Source organism: Sciurus vulgaris, assembly GCF_902686455.1.
Source record: "Sciurus vulgaris genome assembly, chromosome: 3".
Classification (NCBI taxonomy): Eukaryota; Metazoa; Chordata; class Mammalia; order Rodentia; family Sciuridae; genus Sciurus; species Sciurus vulgaris.
Window position 1 is genome coordinate 119,021,527 of NC_136463.1, and position 17,761 is coordinate 119,039,287.

Here is a 17,761-nt window from a genome sequence, read left to right on the forward strand (position 1 = left end):
ATATTCATCTTTCATCCCTTCAAGCGTTCTGTGAGGATGCATGATTATTCTAAAGATGGAGAAACTGATTCTTAGAAAGGTTTAAAAGAGCACACTCAAAGTCACAGCACAGATTTGTGACAGATCTGAGCTCAAACTGAGGCTTTCTAACTCACAACGACACAATCCCCGCTAAGGCCTCCTTCCTAAAACTCACTTCTCAGGAAAGGAAACATTTTGTGAAGAACAATAACAGAAACGGCAGTCTTCCTGGGAAAATTCTCAACTAAGCTACCCCAGGGAAGGAAAGAAATCAAGGAAAGAATGAGAACCCTGGAGGAAGAGCAGTAATGACGCTCAGTAACCTTCACCACCACCTACTAAGCAAGCACACCATCTAAACTCAACCTGTGGACTTCAATTACCTCCTCCACCCAGGAAATCTGCTCTTCCCCCTGACCACACCTATTGTTCCCATACAAGTAATGGAGGGTATTTGTTCAAAAGCATAATCATATTCTATACTGGGTATCACGATTTTAAAATCCATGAGATGAGAGGTCCAAGACACTTGTAGTGGGGATGGCTAGCTGCCTACAACAGCCTCCCTTCCCTTTTCCTTCCTATTAAATCTTGATTCTGCTGAGGACAGCTGTGTCCTGGACTCAGGCCTACATCTCCTGACTTCCCTTCATGCCAGAGTTCCCGGTGTGACACATCCCAGATGTAAGCAGAAGCTCCTGGTTATTCCATAGAATCACATTAACATGGAATACAACTAGCCAGTCTACCCTTACTCCTTCCCATTCTTTATGCAAAGACTGTGTACAGGATGATGGGAGATATACATCTATTTAACTATAAAAGGTAAAAGGACCTAAACTAGGAAAGAAACAATAGAAAGCAAGAAGGAACCTGGTTGCCTAAGGACACTATGAAACGGCTATATTAGCTTTGGCCTGATCCTTCTTGTAAAGTGAAAGAAAAATCTCTTCCTTGTTTAATCTACTGTCCTTTTACTTTTCTGGTTAAGTGAAATTAAATTCTGCCTATAACTGACAGCACTTTATTTAGAGCTCTGTTCCCTTAAAAATAGTAAAATGTAATTGTGAAAAAAAAAAAGTTTTGAAAAACAAATATTGCAAAGCATACAAAATTAAACAAGATACACAGAGAATACTGAAAGTCAAATGTGAAAAGCCAAGGAGCATAACATACACACCCAGAGATGGTAAATAAGATTCAAATATTATAAAAGGTAATATTAACAATTGGTGCCCAAGGGAGGTAGTTGCTAAATTGGCAAATGAGTAACAAAGACATGTCCATTGACTCTGAATTAAAACACTGTGAAGACAAATGTGAAAGGACTCTTAGAAAACTTTAGGATGAGATCAGAGCCTGAGATGGACTTAGATAATTGCAGTTTAATAACAGCATTTGGAAAAGCAAACAGGAGCCTGAAGTAGCTGTAGGTCACAGAGTACAGCCCTGGGATCAGAATTAGAGACACAAATGCTAAATGTTTTGAAGTGCCAAGTGGAAAGCTGTGAAGTGGAGGCTCCACATAAGGCTGGGCAGGTCGAGGGGCATTTGGGCCCCACAATGTGCACTAAGCAGGTTTGAACTGATTTTTGTGCCTACTTAAAATTTTCTGGGCAGAAGAGTGATATGATGATCTGTATTCTTTCCTCATCAAAATGATTTTTGAAAAATTATAGCATTGACTCTGATCATTTGAAGAAAATAGTTATAAACTATTTTCCTTGTATGAATGGGGAATTAGATCTCATAAATGGCACTGCATTATATGATTTTCAAAAGGACTTAAATATTAAGAAAATATCTATTATAAAAAATTTGACTTTTTTCTCTTAGATTTCTGAAGATACTTAAGGATCTTGTGTGCTTATGACCATCTTGTGTAAATGTAGTGTGGATAAAGAACTTAAATATGCTTGTAAATAATTTTCAAAACAATGTTAATATAATAGAGGCATGGAACTTGGCTACCCACAGAATCAAGATATGGATATCTGGCCTTCTGAACTTGTTCTACAAAAGAATATGAATTTTAAAATGTATTTAATTTAAACTTTGCAGTGTTTGAATCTTTTGTTGTTAACTCTGGGACCTTAAAATGTTTTCTTGAAGATATGTGCCAATCTGGAGTTCCAGGTATAAATTGTCTTCCCAGATCTATTTTGCTCACCCACAACCACCCCACCTCTCTCTCTCTCTCTCTCTCTCAAACACACACACACACACACACACACACACACACACACACAGTTACACACCATTGCTTTCTACATAAAATGTTTTCTACACTAGAGCATATGGGAGTTGGTGGACGTGCAGAGGAAGATGAAAGGATTTGCTTAAGCAAATTCCAGACTTGAAGTTGGTAATTATTCACACCATAAGGCAATTCATTAACATATTAATTTCAGGAGGTAACATGTATCTAAGAGAAACACACTGGAAGTCACAAGACCTAGATTCTATTTCTAGCTATGCCATTGACCTTCTTGGTGACCTTGCATAAGTCACTCAACACCCAAGAGATTTAGTCTTCTCCTTAAAAAAAAGAAGAAAGAAAAGGAAAAGCTAGAACCTAGCAGTCATCTCAAAAAATGCTGTGGAGTAACAGATTCATTCAGAGTGTTTTGGTGAGGGATATGATGGAACCTTCTTCACTAAAACTCTGATTCACTATTCACTGGAATCCAAGAAATCAGATCCTAATAGAATTAGATGAAGATAAAAATTATTTCCAATTTACTTAACAGAGACTTCCAAAATACTCTGTTCCTCAAAGATCAAACTTGGTCTTCCACAAAGAAGACCCAAACCATGTTAAATACAATGTTTAAAATTCACCTTCCTGATCACTCCCAAAATAATCTTACAATCATTTTGATCAGATACCAGCTGATAAGAAAATTGCTCCCTACTGCTATTGAGCATTTTCAAATGCTTTTGGTCTTTTAAATGATTAAGACTGCAATTGGCAAATTACCTTGCAAGAGTCACTCATTCAGGATGAGTGATCTTTATGCCAAATCTTTGAGAAAAGCATTTGCCTCTCTGGGAAGAAAATACATAGCACCCAAATACTCTGAGAAAGGCTAGCATTTGTAAGATCATTTTAAATTATGGTACATACAGAAAATGACAAGTTAATTATAATTGTGGAAAAATTTCCTATCATGAAAGAAAAAAAAAATTGTAGTCATAAAAAGAGTTTAGTCAGAAAAATATGCAATTCCTAAAATAAAAAGCTATTAAGATATTCAGAAAAAAATGAATAGACAAATGGGTCATTTGAGGGTTAAAATGTCAAGAGAAAGAAGCAGCATAAGTACTTTAAGCAAACAATAATGTGCTAAATAATAAAAATATTTCATGGTATACTCACCAAAGAGGAACAACTTGGAGGTGAGCTTAGGGAATTCTGACTTATGTAATTATTCTAATGGAAATCTGACAAGAAATTTATTATTAAGAAAACAAGAGAAATCATAACGATGTGTCCACTGGTAGTTCAGAGCTAATATAAATGATAATTACAGCTTTCCAAAGTAATCTTGTTTTTCTCCTTACCAATCTGAACCAGAAGCTCTTTCCCAGCCAGTGTTTACTCATACCAATTTCTCCTAGGCTAACTGCTCAACCCTGAAAATAACTGCTCAAAGTCCCTGAAAACGATGGCATTAAAAAAAAAAAAAAAAAAAAAAAACACAAGAAATTATTTAAGTTTTTTTATGACCATGAAAATAGAAAATGTATTATCTGATTCACAGAATTATAGACACAAATATTACTGAAGAGATCGTTCACTGAAAACTCCTCAGTTATTTCTGCACAAGTTAGAATGTGAAGAATCTGAGAGTTTAAGTAATTTGTCCAAGGTCACACAGCTGGTAAATGGCAAGTCCAGAAGGTATGTTTTCCCTCATACCAATGTATCATCAAAAACAAACCACATGATAACAATCTCTTGCTCAATCTAAATTTCAAAAACTAACTGGATAAAGAAAAACTCTAACATAGAAACACAGATCTGATACATGCTAACATACCTTTTTACATCCCCAGTCAGATGGCCTGTACTGTCATTACTAATGCACTGTTAAATCCAACTCAACAAAATCAGTGGACCTCAAAGCAAAATATTTCCAACTACATTTACTTAAGACAAGTGAAAGACATCAAGAAAGACAGAGAGTACATGTTGCAAAAATTACCAGATAGCTTTTTCATTGTGAAATAAAATGTCCCTGTTAAGTAACTAGTCAACTGGATAAGAAAATAAATTGAAAACCTAAAAATTAAAAGCAATAAAAAAGAGACACTTGAAAAATAAAACACCTTAAATGTTTGATCTCTCATGTCTCAAAGAAATTAAAACATGACCTTTGACTTAATGGAAAGGGCTTAATAGTTAACAGTTAACTGTTAAAAGTCAAGTACAGAGAAACAAACATTACAGTTTGTAGTGTCACCAAAACCATTCAGAAAGCATACTGCCAAAAATGTGCTTTCCTTTTCTAGTACTTTCCTTTTCAATGCAGCAGATTTAATTCTTTCTGGAGTTTAGTGCAATCCACCTTATTTTGTGTATTTACAAAAGCAGTTTAATATGGCTACATTATGTGGTGTGTATTTCACCTTATAAAATGCAATACTGCAAGTAATACACGAAAGTGGTCTTTACAAAAACTAATATTTTCATACATGGAATCAACTGCATTAATAATTAACGAAAAGCCCTTTCAGAGGAGAATTTAATGGAAAGTTTTTCTTAAGCAAACAGAAATGGGTAGAAACTTGGTAACAATCTGGTACCACATGTTTAAACACTAAAACAAGTATAATCCATTGAACAATGAAGATGGATGCATTATGAATTATATGAGAACAAAGAAACTGTTCCTTAGTAAACAAATATAAGAAGTAATAGCAGCAGATTTCCTATTTAATTAAAGATTAAAAGGCCTGAAGTTACAGTAGAAGAGAAAGAAAAGTTTCAGTACAGTCTCTAAATCACAACAACCTTAAATTGAGACCTAGGTTTTCACATAAAGGTAGTTTTTACTATAGCGATGCTCTGACACAACATTTTTTCCCTTTAGCTGAATTCCAATAGCATGTTCTTTAATTACCAATAGTCTCAATGAATCACAGTCTATCTTAAGAATACCTAAGTGTCTAACATATTAGTTAACAAAGTAACAGGAAAAAAAAAAAAAAAAAAAAAGCAAGAAAAAATAAAGAAAAAAGTGAGAAGTCCACGTACCCTTTTCTGCAGAACGATTGGCGTTATTGCAGGCAGAGTGACTCTTCTTGCACTCAAACTCATGCCTGCTCTTCCTAGGAGCCCCTCTTGCAGGTCATGGACAAAACGAAAGAAATCTTTAACGGTTATTCCTTGGGAATCTCAAGGCTCAGTGCAAAGAAACAACCAGGGAACTAATAAATGTCACCCGGCTTATGTGATTCCAATCTACCCAAAGCCAATTAAGGATGGCTGCGGGACGGGACAGGGCAGCAACCAATCAAAGCCGGGAAAACTCTGCCTTTGTCCTTGGAAACACATTCTGATACTTTTGTTTATGATATTTAAAGAACCAGATTAACAGGCATCTAGCTCACTTAACTTTTTTTCCAAAACAGTGCAATTCAATGCCATCTTTGTTGACTAGGCAGTTATGTTTTCACTAAAGCATTTCAACATATGGCAGATAAGAAATTGTTTACATTGGTCTATTTAAAGTATATAAATATGTGAGATAAATTTAGTTATGCTATTCACAAAATTGATGAATGGATCAACTGGAACACTGTATGAGGTACAATAAATAATCCTGAAGTTAGAACTGGTACAAAGTATTAATTTAGATGTTATAACATTTTTAATAAATATTGATACATTTCATGTCTTAGGTAGCTAAAATTTTTATATTATGGACACTTCAGCATCCTGAAAGTCACACACTATTAAATATTGCCTACTCAATATTATCTTAATAAACTAAATAATAAAGATCAATTTAATTTGATATAAAGGGGTCATTAAAGTACAATAAATCTTAAGCATGTGTTTTTTTAAGCATGTGTTTTTAAAAAGCAGAGATCTGTGTAATTTCATTCTATTAAAAGCACTTAAAAATAGCCAGTGTTAAAAAAAAAAAAGCCACTGTTCAATGGTATCTTAAACCTTTAATAACCATTTTGTATTTTTTCTTACACTAAAATTTTTATTCTAGTATGGGGGGGTAGAGGAAGTTCACAAGTAAAAATGTTGATCACTGCAAGAAAATTTTCAATAAAGTCTAAATAAAAAAAATACTGAGAAATGACCAAAAAATAAATAAAAAAATAATGCATGTTAAAACTAAGCTGAGTTTTTACTATTGTAACATCCCTTCTGGATAGACACCTTGACAAGTTTTACTGAAACTACTCAGTGCTTCTCAAGCCTGACCCCATGAACGGTCCCAGGCTTCAGCAGGATAGGTACTCCCTGCAAGTTCTAGAGAATAGCGTGATTGTTGTAGTAACAAGAGAAAAGGAAGATTCTGGGCAACCCAGACACAAACTTTCCATTTTGTTACCCATACTGCACTACACAGGGCTGACTTTACTGTTTTACGCTTCAGTGTGTTTTATATGCATGGTGAGCTCACATTTCTCAGAGGAAAGAGACAGGTCAACTCCTGGTTCCCTACTTAGAATTTCAATTTCTTCCTCAGTATGCTGGTTCTGTGGGGTGTGCTTAATATGAACAGTCACAGAAGATCTACTTCAGGGGTATTAAAGTGATCCTTATCCCATTAGGGTTATCATGACCTTTTAAAAGAAAATTACCAACAATATCTACTCATACAAGGAAGGAGTTTACCACTTGTGAAGTAAAAGACTGTGGTCTAACTGTCAGTCAATAGTAATGAAGCTCACAGTAACTACATAATTACCACCATAATGTCTGACTTTTTCTGTTCTCTTTTCTTTCTCAGTTTAGGATTGAATATTACGAAAGGTTTCCCTGGTCTCAAAATCTTATTGGGGTTCCACCCTAAACAAATCATTCATTTCATTAAATCATTAAGCAAAAAACCCACTCAGTGCCACATCCTATGTTAGATGGTAAGATCGTACTGTTGAATGAAATATGGCTGTTTTGTCATGGTAAAATATTAGTGTTAAATTAAAAATTCACATTCTTTCAGGCTGAAAGATTGATAGTGATCAAATGCCAACTACCAGGGGTGCACAAGGAAGACACAACTACACATTAGGGTAAGATCCAGGCAGTCTTCAAGAAAAAAAAATTATATTTTCTTTGAAAAAGTAGATTAGGGAGAAAGAATGTGCAGAACTTGATGTGTATACAGAGTGAAGGTCTTAAAGCTGACTCCAAGGTTTAAAGTCTGGGTGACTGAGAAGTTGGAAATGCTGTTGTATGTTGTACTCTAGGACCTGCTAAACGCTAAAATGAATCCTTCATATCAAAACAGCACCCAGGTCCCGTATTCATTACGGTGCAATGTACCTGCTCTCTAAGGGCTTTAAAAACATCTGATGACAGACAACTAAATTCTGAAGAGTGAGAGGTCCTCTCTGCAGCCACTGAAAACTGGTGCTTCTAAATCTTCAGAGAAAACCACAAAGAACATTTGGTGTTTTGTAACTCTATGTTACCAGAAAGGTAACTCTTTGAAAGATGAAACTGACATGTACAGTTTGCTATTCTGCACACTGCAAGACTAAGGGCATAGCCACATGGTTAAAACCAGTGCAGTCTCATTTTTCAGTAATCCTTTTCAGGTGCTCATACTGACTGACGTGTGCTTTATCTTACTTCCAAGTTATTTTTGACCCCAATTCAAAATTAAACCTCAGCCTATCCTTTTAATCATTATTAATTATAAATAACTTTGTCACTCACTAGCCTTGTCACCTGAGCCTTAATTTCCTCAGCTCCAAAAAAAGGATAAAAAACTTATGGTCAACACTTTTTTAAAGATCAAGGAAATCAAGCTAGTATAAGAGACTAAGCAGGTGCTAAAAAAATGTTCAAACTCTTAGTACAGAGATAGATTAAAAGTCTTTTAGAAACAGGTCTTTTTGCTCCAAAAATGAAGTTTTGACATAATAAGGGTTTAATACAATGGAGTCAATTACCAAGTATGTACAATAGCACTGTTCATTATTTTGAATTTTGTTCAATATTTTGATAGGATGAGAATAAATTTTGTCACTCAAATGCATATTGACATTTCAATTTAGAAAAACAAAAATAACCATTATTTTGATTATTATTAACATGTATGTGAGTATCTAATATGTGCCAGGCACTGAGTTATTTTTCATTTAATCCTCACAGTTATGAGGTAGGCACTGACAATTTAATAAATGATGAAACTAAGACCAGAAGAGCAGACGGCTAAGAAATGGTGTCAGAGCTCAGCACATACTGCAAAAGATGTTGCCTATGTCCATGAAGTCTATAAGCCAATAAGCCAGGGTGACAGTCCCCTCTCTCCAAGACACTCCAATCTACCCCTGCACAATATGCAGCCTCATATTGTCCACATAAGTAGATACAACTCTGGCATAAAATGCCATCTTCATCCAGCCTTATGCAATTGTTTCATTAACCTGCTAAACTAGTATGTATTGAGGGCCTTAATATGTACAAAGCACCCTTGCTATTTGTTAGGAGAAATTCAGTTACTCAACTCCTAACTCCTGTTTACCACAGTATCTGACATAGTGGTAGTAAACAATTAGCCAAAGTAGGGTTCTAGGTCAGATCTCCACAGATGAGGAACATTCACAGCCAGTCTCTGATTCCAAGCCCACCTTTCAACTTGCTTCACCCACCTAAGTTCAAAGCAAGCTTCCTACAGTTCCCCCAAACACATCCTGTATCCCTATCTGTTTGTAATGATCCCCACAAATCTTTCATGGCTCAAGTCAAGTCACAACTCCTCTGAAAGTTTCGTTTTTCATGCATACTTCAAGGCTCTCTCCTTTCCACAGCAATCTGAGAACTAAAAGGTGTCTAGAGGGAGGGAAAGACAACAAACTGATGTCCACTGACCCCGAAGAGCTAGGCACTACACAGATGCGATTTCATTGTATTTGAACAAGCCTGCAGAGTAGGTATCATTTAACATTCAAATCATCTCTGTTCTTTCTCAACTATTGTTTTACTCCTTATCATACATCATACTTGAACTTCAGTGGCTATCTCTTGTGTGGGTCCTTTATGTCATTTTGAATGTGGTTCATTGAGAGTAGGGGACATGTCTAACTTCTATACCCATCAAACTCTCTATTTAATGGCTTTTATATATTAAAACAAAAGTTATAAGGCAGAAGAATGCTTTTTACCAAGTCTTACAAATATTTTATTAGCAAACCAATTGCTGTCTTAGACAAAACACAACTTGCTCTGTCTTTTCATCTATCCCTGCGCAGTGTGTTATGTTACCCATCTGAGGAAGCTACCAGATTCATCATCTCCAACCAACACCCATATCAAAATTCACTCCATCAAGAAGTCATCCTTTCATCTAAATTATATCATGCCCTGTTTTGTACTTTTTGGGGAACTGAAACTTTTATGTTTCTCATGTTTTGACCTCTACTTACTACCATATTGTGCTTTGAGAGGTCCTGGTTTTTCTGCTCTAGAAGAACATGATCCTTCAGGGTGGAACCCAGGCTCCTGTTTCCTCTGCTTCTCCCAGAACACCTAGCAGAAGACCTTCTGTACACAGTAGGCATTATGCTCATGTACAATCAATGTGGAAAGACTAGTCACTCCGGTTACACAGCGGACAAGCCTTCTTTCTCATCTTAATGACTATTAGTCTTATGATTTATTCTGAACAAAAGTACATGGTCTTCTTTACAGGAAGATTTGAATATTATTTTGCTACCTGACATAGTTCATTGAGTGGTCACTACTATGAACGCTAAATCACATGTCCTGAGGTCACCAGTTTCAGAAAAAAACTTAGATTGTCGTGGCAATTAACGTATAGTCTAAATCATTAGATATAAACTCAGAATCTGTAGTTTCTGCCAGTTCCTGTCACTCTATTAAGACACTTTACTTCCCTGAGGACGCAGCACGAAGTAGGTCTTCACATGACGATGTTATCCACTGCTATTCCATTTTCCCCTTCACCCTAATGGTATTTCTTTCATCAGGAATGTCTAGAACATCTCAAAAATTTAACATCTAATCTTCTTTCTGAGAAATTACTGAATAATTTTTAAGTCACAGTAATGACAGATATCACCAATATATTCAATAGATAGATATCACCAATATATTCAATATCATTCAATTGTTTTAAAATGTGCCTACCTGTTCTACACTGGAAGTTGTTTGCCTGCCTTTCAAGGAGTACTAGGCATGGTAGATACTGTCTAGGACAAGTGCATACTTAAAAAATACTTATGACAATATGTTAAGTTCTATAACTAACCCTAAAAAAAGAAAGAACTTAACTTTGCCATTGATATCAGATATGTGTTCCAAATGGACAAAGGTTTCAGGAATGAAGGCAATTAGAAACAAAGAAAACAAACAGAGCTATGTACAAAAAAAGAGTCTGGCAAAACATGGAGAAAGGGGTAAGATGTGCAAGGTCACTCTCCCTCATGCTGAAGAGTTTGACCTTGCCCTGGAGGGTAGAGATACTTGATAAGGGATGAATTTTATTTCAGTGCAGAAGATATTCATGCTGTTTCTAGGAATGCCGAATAGAAACGAGAATGATCAGCAACACAGAGAAGGGTCTAAAAGAAATGGAAATTACCAGATCAGGAAGACAAACTTTCAAAAATGTTAGGGAGGGGGAAGTAGCAGGATCAAGTGGTCAAATATATACAAAAGTCATTGGTTTGTTATCCCAGTATCGTGAGCTTGCAAAACAAAATGTAATTAATAAACACAAAAGCCAGAAAAATATAAACATCTTGCCTTCTCAATCTTCAAATTTCATTTACTTAAAGGCTATTCTTCAGAAAAATTGTCTGAAATTTTAGAGAAACTAGATCTAAAGAACAAGCAAAACAAGTGCCTGCCTTCCTCATGTCCCCCTAACCAAAACTTAAAATAGCATGAAGAAAAAAGGAAGGAATAGGAGGAGGAGAAGAAATCATTTCGTTGGTAAAAGAGAAGATAACTCATCTTTTACTTTACTTTTGGACTGGGATAAAAAAGATACTCTGAGTAGACCATAAATTAAAAGAATTTATAGAACCTAGAAAGTTATGGGGATTAGATTGATAAAAAAAAAAAAAAAAAAAAAGTGGAATAACAGCCGGAACCTGTACCTGTGAAAAATGATGGTGAAGACAGGTCCAGAGAACCTCCATGGGAGGCAGGCCATGACAGAGACCCGTACAAGGAGGAGGAAGACAGAGAGGTGGGGGCAGGAATACCCCCTACCCTCTCCTGTCCCCTTGAACCCCTCTCTAAAAACAATCACAGGGTGCCTTAAAGGAAGAGAATAATAGGAATGCAGAGGACAAGGGAACCCAGGACCTCCAAAAAGGACACTCTGAAAGGCTAAAATAGTAGTCCTGGATTGCTAAATAAAAGACAAAATGAAACATCAGCAATCAGAGAGCAAAAAATTCATTCACCGTACACTGAATTCTATAGGGAAATCCCAACTAAGGTGCATATATTCAAGAAATAAGACAGAAGCTAAAGCAAAAAGAAAAAATGCTTCAAATTTAAGATCCATTAGATATAACTGAGAAATCTAAAAACAAGTAAAGAAGATCTAAGTGCATGTCACTGGAATCATAGAAGAAAACCAAAACATTGGAAAAGAAGAAATATATAGGATAAAACAAAAGAAAACTTTTGCAGCAGAAGACCAGCTGAAAGGTCACCACAGTTCCCCAGAGGAACTGTCAAAGTAAGACGTCCTATTAAAGTTACTAGAACTCTTTGAACAGCAAGGCACAAAAGAGTTCTAGTAACATATGGGGCAGAAGGGAAATCAGTCTGTTTTGCATTTGTCTAAAGTAACACTCAACAACAGGATTCAGTGGACACCACCACCTTTCAGTTACTCCACTGGATGAAGGAATGATCATGAAATCCTGGGAGGAAGAAAATACAAATGATATTTTAAAACCCAGCCAAACTCACTAACTGTAAAGGCAACAGACAATGTTCAAAATTATACAAGTATAAAATCTTGTTCTCATGGTATCTTCTTTAGTAAATTACTAAAAGATAAACTTCAGTCATCCCAGAGATGGCTGAAATAAACACTAGCAATGAGTGGAAAGACTGGAATAAAAACTGAAACTAATTATGGTACTAAATTCCAATCAAGTGTGTGTAATTATGTTGCTATAAAAAAATGTAGGTAATTCAAGCTATAACAACATGGAAATGATAAAACTTACTAAAAAACAGGAAAGCTGAAGGAGCAAAACATGGTCTGCAGGATACACCATATAAGATGACTCCCTTGGTAACTAAGACCAAAGATATTTAAATCTGATAAATCACAGGAAAATTTTAAACAACTTGTTTTATAATGCTAATATGTTAGCTGGCAGAAAAGGGGAAATGAAGTGGAAAATATTAGTTTTATTATTGATCATCAGTGAGGAAAAATGCATGATCTGTAAAGCAATAAGGAGATTGTTTTCCTACAGTTACACTTAAAACAGTCCCCACAGTTATAATGGAAATAGAGACTATTCTAATAAAAAGAAAGCGAATACAGAACTAAGAAAGTGGAATGCCTTGTGAAATGTTGGAAAATCTATGAGTTGGAGAATGGGATATAAAATAAAGTACTAATACCAAACTTCTTTTGTTCAGAATGTTAGAGCCAAACTCAACCACTAAAAAGAAACACACTTTCAGTTGCATCACAAAGAAGATTCCATTCTATTCTAAGGGAATGAGAAACCCCTATAATCACCTGATTCTTGAAATTTGAAAACAAAAGGATAGGCAAAAAAGACATGGGATAAAGAAGAGATGAAGGAAGAAGGGAAGAAGAAAGGAAGAAGAGAGGAAGGGAGGAAGAGAGGGAGGCTGGTGTAGGAGAAAGCTAAACCTAATACAAAGAACCCCAAAAAGGAATAACTAAGTGGTAGTGAAAACTTAAGAACAAGGGAAAAAGGTAGGAGAGAGCTGAATCTAATACAAAGAACTTAAGAGGCAGTTACAACTGATGGGAAAAAGCTATGCAGAACAGTGTTATCTGGAGGACGATGTCTGGCTGGGGAGCTCAGTGGCAAGAAATAGCTATTGAAACTGCTTGCAGAAATGTAGTAGCAAGGTTTCCTGGTGGAAATGTTGGAATGCTAGTAGAAGGCTAATATGCTTCAATAGATACTCAAAATCAGTATGATCCTGGGGTATATGCACATATATACAGCAGCAAAGAGACAATGCCCTAACAAAAGAAAAGCCAAGAGATAACTATAGTAAAATCTGTTACATCTTGTGCCCCAGGCCTCTGCCCAAAGTGCAGAAAGGGAAAACATTGGGTTAATGAGTGCAAATTAGTTACTGATGTTGAGGGCAAGATGTTACCAAATCATTTAAGAAACAAGGCACAGAACTCTTCAACTCATGGCTCACAAAATGGAAGCAGTTGTCACAGCCCTTGTAGAGTTTGGGGAGTAACAGATCTTTTTGCTGATAGTGATTGCATCACTCGGGCAATTCCTAAACTGGAATTGGTTGGACCCATAGCCCCTCATAAGCTGATTTAGCTTTCTTTTCATTGTATATAAAGAAGGGGGAATTGTTGGGGGCTGTGCCATGTTGGCGGCGCCGGGATGGCGCCTGATCACATCGGCAGCGAGGAGGTTAATTGACATAAGCACACTCAGGTGATTTTCTTGTCCACGCACACAATGTATGCGCATGTGTTCTCCAGCACTAATTGCCTGCTCAGAGCGTCTGGCCTAATCTTTGCGTAAGAGGTGTGGCCCTGCTCTCCGCGTCCTGGAGGTGATATAAGTGTAGGCAGAGCGAGACAGAGAGACAGCAGCCATTAACAGAAAAGCAGAAGAAGAAAGACACACGCGCAGCAGCAGCCAGAGGGAAAAACACGCGGCAGTAGCTAGTAGGGACATACGCAACAGCAGCCATTAGCAGAAAAGCCAGAAGAAAGAACACAGCAGCGAGTAGGGGCAGCGGCGGAAGGCAGATTGCGGAACAGAGAACTGAGACGCATCACTAGGGCACCTTGGGTGGACGTACCCTTAGTTCACAGGATGCAGGACTTTAAGGCATAGCAACTATCTTCCTCTGGGCTCTAAGCAAAGTCTGTCCTTCTCTCAAGGTCTCTCTTAAGCAAAGTCTCTCTCTCTCTCCTCTCAAAGCAAGTAAACCTCATTTCCTCTCTCCTCTATAAATAAGCAAGAAAGCAGTGCACTAAAGAGAAAGATAGAAGTGCCTCAGTTTCCACTCCACCACCCATAAGACCCGTGCAAGTTGCTGCTGCAGGCAGTGACAGATATCCATGGATTTTGGAACCGCAAAGAGCCAGCGACAGGCTGGCATATTCTAGATCATGCAATATTGAACTCAGGACAAAAAGAAGTAAACAAGCAAAGAAGAAAACGCATTTGTAAGGCAAATTCCAGAGAATTTGTAAGGCAAATTCCAGAGTAAAGAGATTCAAATGGTAACACATTATTGATCGACTATTATCCAACCCTCTCAAAGCATGAATCACAAGGGGATAAAAAGGTAGATAAAAAATATTAAAAACATAAATAGGCTAACATAATAAAATGGATTTAATTGATATGTACTGAACCATAAGGTGAAATCATAACATACCTTCTTTTTTAAGAAATCAGTTTAAGGAAGGGGAAAAAACCTTGGTCTCATTTGAGGTGAAAGATAAAATCTCAGTAAATTCTAGTAGCGAAAGTATTGCAGGCTACTACAGTTTCTAAATACAAAGCAATTAAAGAAAACTTACTGAGAAAATCTGGAGTTAGGAAGCTCCTAACTTAAATCTGAAAATTTTAAGACCTGAATAACTGTTTTGTTCATGAAAACAGAAATTATAAAATATTCATGTAATAAACAGTATAATGCAAATACTATGTATCATATTTTATATGGCTAAAATGATTCTAAAACTATAATTTTTAAAAACCTTAAATACATATCTATTAAACAATGAAAATAAATCCATTTATTTCTAAAATTAAGAGAATATCATTATATTAAACTTAAAGAAAACAAGAGGAAGAAATTAATATGGGTAGAAATAAAAATTAAAACTTAGGAAAAAAAGCACAATAATAAAACTAATAAATCTCAGACTTCCTTTTTAGGGAAAAGAATAAAACAGATAAGTATTGCAACAACTCTGAGGCCTAGAAAGGGAGAAAGTGCCAATATGCAAAATGAGAAATAACCAAAGAAATGAAGCTAAAAGAATCATAAGAAACTACTACCCCCAACTTTATGCAAATAAAACCTGATGAAATGGATATCTCCATGACAATATAATTTATACACATCAATTCCAGAAAGCAGAAAATTCAAAGACACCAATTACCATAGAAGAAATACAGAGAAAATTGACAAAGATATACTTCCCTCAAAAGTAGCACAGTCCAAACAGTTTCATTTACAAAGAAATTTCACATAGCCTTAAGAAACGGATAATTTCAATACCAAACTATTTCAAAGCAAAGAAAATGTTCAATTATAACCAAGAAAGTTAGATAAGTAAGGTCAATAAGAAAAGCATTTCCCTACCTGATGTGCTTAATATATAGTGAGACTGTAGTCATTCAATTAATTGCTTTAAGTGGGAGAGGGGAGGGACAGGATAAAGGAGGAACCACAGAATAAAAATGACCAAATCATGCCATGTACATACATGACTATACCACAGTGAATTTTACCTTTATGAATATCTATAAAGTACCAATTAAGAAAACAATCAATAAATAGACCAGTAGAGTAGAGGAAGAACAACGGGAGGGAGAAAGGGAGGAAAAGAGGAAGTACTAGGGACTCAAATGGAGCAAATAATATTTCATACACACACATGATTATGTCAAAATGAACCCCAATATTATGCATAACTATAATGCACTACTAAAACAATTTTAAAAAATAAAAAGTACAGGGCTGGGGTTGTGGCTCAGTGGTAGAGTGCTTGCCTAGCATGTGCGAGGCACTTGGTTCAAACCTCAGCACCACATAAAAATAAATTAATTAATAAAATAAAACAAAGGTATAAAACAGTAAAGAAAAAATAAAAAGTACAAATGACCATCAATTATATGAAAACTATCCATAATCTAATCATTAGGGAAATGCAAATCAAAACTATATTGAATTTCCATCTCACCCCAGTCAGAATGGCAATCATCAAGAATACAAAGAATTAATGCTGGAGAGAATGCAGGGTAATGCATATTAGTACAATCACTACAGAAATGAGTACAGAGGTTCCCAAAAAAAAACTAAAACTTGAACTACTTACTGTATGATCCCACTAAACCACTCAGTATTTAGCTGCAAAAATTTAAGTCAGAGTACTATAAAGATACTAGCATATCCATGTTAAGTCATGGCATAATGCACAATATCCAAGTTACGTAATCATCCTAGGCATCACACATGAATAGATAAAGAAAATGTGCTGTATTTACACAAGGAGTAATATTCAGTCATAAAGAAAAACAAAATTATGTCATTTGTAGGAAAAAGAATGGAACTGTAGATAATCAGATCAAGTGAAATAAGCCAGACTCAGAAAGACAAGTATCCTGTTTATATGTGGAATCTGTGTGGGTGGGTGGGTGGAGGACAGAATGAATGTAGAAGGGAGATCATTAGGGGAGAGGAAGGGGGCCGAGGAAGGGGAAGGATAGGGTGGTACTGGTGAGTGAAAATGATCAATTATGTCACATGCAAGTATAACATAACACAGTAAAATCCACTGCTCTGTATATCAGTATGCACCAACAAAAAGCAATCAGCAATTAGCATATCCATTAAACTTTAGAAAAACAAAAGAATGTAACCCAATAAGAATTGCTTTCACATTTGCCTTTTCTCCTGTTTTTAATGAAAAGTGCACCCATTTACACAATTACAAAATGAATACATACTCTTCTACTTCACCTCACATCCTCTCTAAATGAGTTCTTGTTGATGGAAAGAAAACAGAAGAGCTTGTCTTTTAAACCAACATGGATGAACACACAGGAGTTTATATTAAGTGCTATAAGGCAGACAAAGCATCACTGACTACTTTATCTCATTCATAGGAAAAATCTGAAAATGGTGACCTCAGAGATGGAGAGAGTAAACTGATGGTTACCAGGGCTGTGCTGGTTGGGTGTAGATGCAATGTTGGTCAAAGTCTACAAAATTGTAATTTCATAGGTATAAAAAGGCAAGAGTTCTACTTACAACATTGTGAGAGCTAATTAGTACACGGCATCCTTGATAAATGCTAATAGAATGGATATAAAGTGTTCTAAGTAAAAATGATAGTTACATGAAAGAATACATTGCCAATTAGCTAGCTAGATTTAGTCATTATGTCTTAAATATATAGTTTAAAACATGATGCACATGGTAAATATAAATTTGTGAGATCAATCAAAATATTTAAAATATTTAAAAAATAAGATAAAGTTACTGACAGACTTGTGTGGTGGTGGTGAGGGGGAAGTTGATGAGGGGGAAGTGTATATGTGTGTGTGTGTGTGTGTGTTTGTG

The 17,761-nt window shown here is 35.9% G+C and overlaps 1 protein-coding gene across 2 annotated transcripts in view; it reads right to left on the minus strand.

The window, feature by feature from the left end:
• GRB14 (growth factor receptor bound protein 14) overlaps positions 1-17,761 on the minus strand; it is a 122,742-nt gene that overhangs the window by 60,725 nt on the left and 44,256 nt on the right. Inside the window, exon 1 of one of the 2 annotated variants that reach the window (XM_079133297.1) lies at positions 5,282-5,482. The exons of the other annotated variant lie outside the window; for it this stretch is intronic. Coding sequence (XP_078989423.1) covers positions 5,282-5,344 — 63 coding nt within the window. The 5' untranslated portion in view covers positions 5,345-5,482. Of the gene's footprint in view, positions 1-5,281; positions 5,483-17,761 lie in introns of those variants that run through there. 2 annotated transcript variants of the gene reach the window in all.